Here is a 6838-nt window from a genome sequence, read left to right as displayed (position 1 = left end):
CACAGAGAAACCCTGTCTGGAAAAAAAAAAACAAAAAACAAAAAACAAAAAACAAAGCAAAACAAACAAACAAAAAAGATGTCTCATGTATACAAGGAAATAAATGCTTCGAAAATAATGATTTATAACGGTCTCAACTTGTGGGGTTGGACCTATTTGGGGGTTGTATATCAGATACTTACAATTCATTATAGCAGCAAAAATTACAGTTATAAAATAGAAATGAAAGTAATTCTAGAGTTGGGGGTCACCACAACATAAAGAGCCATACTGAGGGTCGCAGTGTTAGGGAGGTTGACAACAACTAGTTTAGAAGAACTAGAGACCAATACCTCTTCAGGGAGGAAAAAAGGAGGAAAGAGGGATGAAAGAAGCGAAAGGAAAATAGAAAATACAAATGAACAAGATCAAATGAATAAGAGAGCCACCCCTCATCAAGATAACCAATTCAAATTTCCATACAGCAACTCAAATGTTAATGATACCCTTTGAAAAGGCATACAGGCTGATTGTTTTTCTTTTTAAATGAGCATGTTCCTAAGCCAACTGGTACTAAATAAACACAATGTAGACAAAAGCACTCTACTAGCTAAAATGAGTAAATTTCAAATATATAAGAAAAAATGTCTAATGAATATGGCTGGTACAATATTAATATACTGAAAAAAAAAACAAAAAGTAACTTCCACATAATTACACACCACACAAAATTTCAAGTTGACTTTTAATTAGAAAAATAGGAAATTTTCTAATAATGAAAGAGAATGTATGTTTGTGACTTTAGGCATTTGAGCAAATTATTATAAATGGTTCCTATACAAAAACAGTAACAACAAGGAAGCCACCCTAGTAAAGAAGAAATAAAAGCAGTGAGAAGGTCAGACTTCCACTGTGATCCTAGACAAAGGCCTACTTTTTAAATACACCAAACCAATCTTGGTTGGTACTCAATCCTCAGTGTCACAAAATATGACTTTAATCAAAGATGTACACTTAGCCAAGTGCCAAGTACTGTTAAAAACATTACAAATTAACAAATCCCAACGTCCTAACACCTATGAAAAGGAGGGGGCTTTATTCCTTTGTGGAAGCCTAAAAAATACAGAAATCCCAGTAAGGGAAGTTATTTGCTCAATGTGTCACAGCACCCACAAAGCCAGAATCTGAACCCAGCATCCTTCCACTAACCACTAAGCTATGTTCCTTTCCTCTACACAGTTTAAAACAACATCATCAACAACAACCATTTAGTCTACAAATAAACTAAAGACGTTTCAATCCCAGTACTTGGAAGGCAGAAGCAGGTGGATCTCTGTGAGTTCAGCCTGGTCTACACCAAGTTCCAGAACTGCTAGGGCTATGCAGAAAACTGTCTCAAAACCAGAACACAAAACAAAAGTACTAAGTAAATTGACCACATAAATTACTAAAATACACAAATAAGAACAGTTTTTGGTTTTGATTTGTTTTGTTTTGTTTTTGACTGTTTTGTGCTAGGGTTAAATGCAGGGACACCTACAGGCCACACCCACGGTCTCCCACTAAGCAACACCCTCAGCCACAGGGTATTTTTCACAGTAATTTGAGGACCCAAAGAATCATTATACTACTGTCAATAAAGAAGATTAATTAAACAAAAGAGGCTTTGAGAAAACTGAGAGATAAACTGAGTCTGGTAAGAAATGTCAAATAACCCTATTAAAAAATGGGGTACAGAGCTAAACAAAGAATTCTCAACTGACGAATACCAAATGGCAGTGAAGCACCTAAAGAAATGTTCAACATCCTTAGTCATCAGGGAAATGCAAATCAAAACAACCCTGAGATTCCACCTCACACCAGTCACAATGGCTAGGATAAAAAGCTCAGGTGACAGCAGATGCTGAAGAAGTTGTGGAGAAAGAGGAACAGTACTTCATTGCTGGTGGGACTGCAAGCTGGTACAACGACTCTGGAAATCAGTTTGGCGGTTCTTTAGGAAATTGGGCATAGTTCTACCAGAGGACCCAGCTACACCACTCCTGGGCATATACCCAGAAGATGCTCCAACATGTAATAAGGACACATGCTCCACTGTGTTCATAGCAGCCTTACTTATAGTAGCCAGAAACTGGAAACAACCCAAATGTCCCTCAACAGAGGAATGGATACAGAAAATGTGGTACATCTACACAATGGAGTACTACTCAGCTATTAAAAACAATGAATTTATGAAATTCTTAGGGAAATGGATGGATCTGGAGAATATCATTCTGAGTGAGGTAACCCAATCACAAAAGAACACACATGGCATGTGGATATTAGCCCAGAAGCTCAGAATACTCAAAATACAATCCACAAACCACAAGAAACTCAAGAAGAAGGAAGTGTGGATGCTTTGGTCCTTCTTAGAAGGGGGAACAAAATACCCATCTAAGGAATTTCAGAGACTAACTATAAAGCAGAGACTGAAAGACAGACAATCCAGAGACTGCTCCACCTGGGGATCCTTCCCATATTCAATCACCAAACCCAGACACAATTGTGGATGCCAGCAAGTGCTGGCTGACAGGAGCCTGATATAGCTGTCTCTTGAGAGGCTCTGACAGTACCCAACTAATACAGAAGTGGAGGCTCACAGCCATCCATTGGACTGATCATAGGGTCCCTAATGAAGGAGCTAGAGAAAGGATCCAAGGGTTTGCAGCCCCTTAGGAGGAACAACAATATGAACTAACTAGTACTCTCAGAGTTCCCAGGGACTAAACCACCAACCAAAGAGCACACATGGTGGGACTAATGGCTCCAGCTGCATATGTATAGCAGAGGATGGCCTAGTCAGTCATCAATGGGAGGAGAGGTCCTTGGTCCTGTGAAGGTTTATGCCCCAGTGTAGGGGAATGCCAGGTCCAGGAAGTGGGAGAGGGTGAGTTGGTGAGCAGGGGGAGGGGGGAGGAAATAGTGTTAGTTTTTTGTTTTTGTTTTTGATATTTTTTTCTTAGGAGGGGTAAACAGGAGAGGAGATATCATTTGAAATGTAAATAAAGAAAATATGTAATTAAAAAAAGAAAATATATTTTGATACAATAAAAAGAAAAAAGAAAAAAATTAATGTCAACAGAGTGGGAAACGAGAAAAAAAAACGTTCTACATTTAAGGAATAAAGAAACCAATCAATAGGTTTTAACCCTGTTAAAACCAACAACCCTCACAAGAACCCCAGCTGCACTGAAACCAATGTCAGTAGGAAAGAAAGAAAAGAAGTTAAATGATCTGGAGATACTGCAGAAGGCAAGAGTGGCGGCAACACTTCTATATGACAACTTATTTAGACACAGAAGAGAAAACAGGTTAACTTACCAGTGCAGACAGCACATGTTGTGCTCCACTTACATTTCTACTGCTATAACAAAATACCCACCCTCCCAAAAGCAACCTAAAAGATTTATTTGGTTTTCAAGTCCAAGTCACAGTTCATCATCAGAAAGACAGACATCAAAAATAAACAGAGAAAGAATTAATGTACGCTCAGTGGGTTGTCTGCTTGCAGTTCAGCTCAATTTATCCTTTAAATAGTTCAGAACCCCACCTGTCCATCCTCACCCTGAATGCCTGACTCTTCCTATGTTCATTAAGACAATTCCCATAGAATGCCCACAGGCCAACCAATGTAGACAATCCTCACTGAAACCTCTCTTCTCAAGTGAGTCTACACTGTGTCAAGCTGACAAAGCTAAACATTCATTCATCACAATGAAGAATGTCTCAAATAAAGTGGGTCATGTGAAAAGTGAACAGGAATGTCTAACTGACACATAGTAGTTACCCAAATTTCAGTTAAATTAATGAGCTAGACCAGAGAACACAGTCTTAATACAAAGTTAAAAAATCATAGTGGTAGAGAGCCCAGATGTTTCCATGGGTAAAAGTATTGCCTTGCAAGCCTGAGGAACTGAGTTCAATCCCTGGAATCCATGTAAAGGTGAATGGAGAGAACTGACTCCTCAAAGTTGTCTTCTGAAGTCCCACGTGTTAAGTTGCATGCATGTACCCATGTACACAAATATATACACACACACACAGACACACACAGCTAAAATTAAATTTAAATTAAAAAAAAAATTTAAGTGATCAGACAGAGGACATATTTCAGAGAATCTTGTGGAACCAAATAAAAACAGCAAACCAGAGGCTGAAAGCTCTGGAGTAAAGGCAGACAGGCCCTGGCCATAAACTTCCTGTCTAGCCAGGCTTATGGATTATAGAAATCTTGTTACACGGACAATTTGAAAGAGACTATGAAGACTGCATGGCAGAACTGAGTAATGGCTAGCACTGTAGGATTACCACTGAAGAATGAAGCACAAACCTGACAGGTGCTTCTGAGAGAGTCCTGAATAAGACATTTGTGGGTCAAACCATGTAAATGATACTGCTCTGAGATGCATGTTATTAGACCAGAAGCTAAAAAAATCATTTATATCCATACAGTTAATCCACTCTGAACTGTTTGGAAAGCCTAAGGTTCTATTTTGCTTATCTTTTAATCATCATTAATCATTTGAAAGATGTGAAAAAATTCAAATATAACAATGAGAAATTGGTAACTGAGAAATTAGTGACTCTGACGTGAGTGAAAAGATGGATTTCAAAGAGAAAATGATGCAACAAGTGAGTTATAAAGCTCCCACCTTCTAACAGTCCTACCACCCTCAAAGCTACAAGGGTTATAGTAGTTGTTTTTCTCAGGACTGAGACAGATTCGGACTAGAAGCAGATTAAGGGCTTATTCTGGCTACAGTTCAAAAAGAGATACCGTTCTTATGGTATGGAAGGCACAGTGATACGAACACCAGGCAGCTGATACACTGTACCTGAACTCAGGAAGCAGAAAGGACAGAATGGAGAGTCAGAGAAAATCCTTCAAGGCACATTCCCAGTGACCCATTCCTCCAACAGGGTTCCACCTCTAAAAGGCTCTACAGCAGCCCCAAACAGCAGCCCCAGACAGCACCTCAAATGGAGCCTAAGGTTATTTCACATTCGAAACACAAGAGAGAGTAATCTAAACAAGACAATTCCTTAAATCTTTCTAGTAAAAACATTCTCTTTTTAAACTAAACTAATTTAGAACCTTAACATACTTTGCTTTTCTAATTTTTCTTAATTATAAAGAGGACAAACAAAAACTCTTGAATCTTTGAACACTCACCCTGTGCGAGATTGGCCAACCTTATCACAAATATCCAAGATGAGGCCCCAGTCCTCAGCAGTGTTCAACTCACTAGTTGCTTTCTCTGTAGATTAGAAAAGAATATTGTTATAAAATGTTATCACATTCAAACCAAGCTGTAACATAAATAAATCTCAACATCCAGCCCAAATAGCTGCCAGCACTATTGGTAATCAGATTGTGATGTCGATCTGTCAAAGGGACACAAATCTATCACAAGTCTTCCCTACTCACTTAAAGGCCTACCTCTCTATCTACAAATAGAATACATAAAGAAATATTTGCATTTTCAGAAATATCTTAGCCTTACTTCGCAATGAAAGGAACATGGACTAAGCACTGATACCCACATATACATGCATTCACAAGCACAGTAAAAAAAAAAAAAAAAAAAAAATCAGTCAAAATTTGATATATTATTAAAGACATCAACAGACAGGCAGATTGCATTTAAAAAAAAACAGGGCAATATAAACATAGCAAGCTTTCTTAGCAGCAAAAGTTTTCTACCAATACAGATATATAGGGAGGCCTACGTAGAAGACATAAGGAGAACCAAAATAGGAATAATAAAACCTCAATAACAAGGCTGTTTGATACTGTTACAAAGAACTTCGCTCTAAGAGGACTGAAGAAAAGGAATGGATGCCGGCTACAGTAACACACATCTCTAATCTGAACACTTAGGAGGCAGATGGAGGTGGATCTCAGCATTCAAGGCCAATCTGGTCTACACAGGAAAACTCCCGGCCAGCTAGAACCGCATAAGTGAGACCCTCTCTCAGAAGACAAAATACACTGCAAAGAGGGATGAATAGAAGCTGATTAAAATGTAGGTTAGTTACTACTTGTCTTCCTCATGCAAGAGAGCTAGCAAATACCAATAAGAGAAAGAGAGGAAGTTTGCTTTCTGGAAATCAAACAAAGCTTTTCTGGACTAACAGTCACCAGGATAGTAGAGATGGGCACAAAAAATAAAGGAAGTACTAATTCTTAACCCAGCATGTAAGGAGAAAATATACCATCCCTCCATCCACCAAACAAAAAGCTGGGTAAACTGTCTAGCTCTTTCTAGATTGATCCTTCAGAAAAAGGAATTATGGTGGAAAGGGAACTTACCGCCAATTGCTGATCTCAAAACTATAAAGACAGCAAAAAGAAAGAATGTAGTACATTCATTTATCTCCATAAGAACCAATGCCAAGCTGGAGGACCCAAAATAACAGACTGATGGAGGCTCGGTGAGCACAAGTACTCAGGAAAATTCCTGGACAAGTCAGGGTATTTAAACCTCAGCGGTTAAACTCATGGGGGTCCACACCTCTGTAAACTCTAACTGTAAGAATTACACGGGGAGTGTATTTAAACACACTTACACACGCACGCTCACTCACATGCACAGAGAAATAAAACCATTTTGAAAAACCTCAGAGAATTCAGTTCTAAATACAACCTGTCCAAGGCCGACATTTTACTAATAACTAATCAAATTAGTTTTACCAGAGATTAACTCCCTCGAGGTAGGAAAATTCCTGAGCTTGAAGCCAGCCGGATCTACAGATGAGTTCCAGGATTGCCAGGGCTACACAGAGAAACTGTGTCTCAGAAAATTAAAGGGGGGGGGGG

At 38.7% G+C, this 6838-nt stretch overlaps 1 protein-coding gene across 1 annotated transcript in view; it reads right to left on the bottom strand.

Annotated features, from left to right (window-relative positions):
- Positions 1–6838, bottom strand: part of Stam (signal transducing adaptor molecule) — a 55085-nt gene that overhangs the window by 36374 nt on the left and 11873 nt on the right. The window contains exon 2 of the mRNA XM_031369055.1: positions 5192–5276. Within this exon, the coding sequence (XP_031224915.1) occupies positions 5192–5276 (85 nt within the window). The remainder of the gene's footprint in view (positions 1–5191; positions 5277–6838) is intronic.

Source organism: Mastomys coucha, unplaced genomic scaffold, assembly GCF_008632895.1.
Source record: "Mastomys coucha isolate ucsf_1 unplaced genomic scaffold, UCSF_Mcou_1 pScaffold15, whole genome shotgun sequence".
NCBI lineage: Eukaryota > Metazoa > Chordata > Mammalia > Rodentia > Muridae > Mastomys > Mastomys coucha.
Note: the sequence above shows the minus strand (reverse complement) of the source record. Positions and strands in the feature narration are given on the sequence as shown.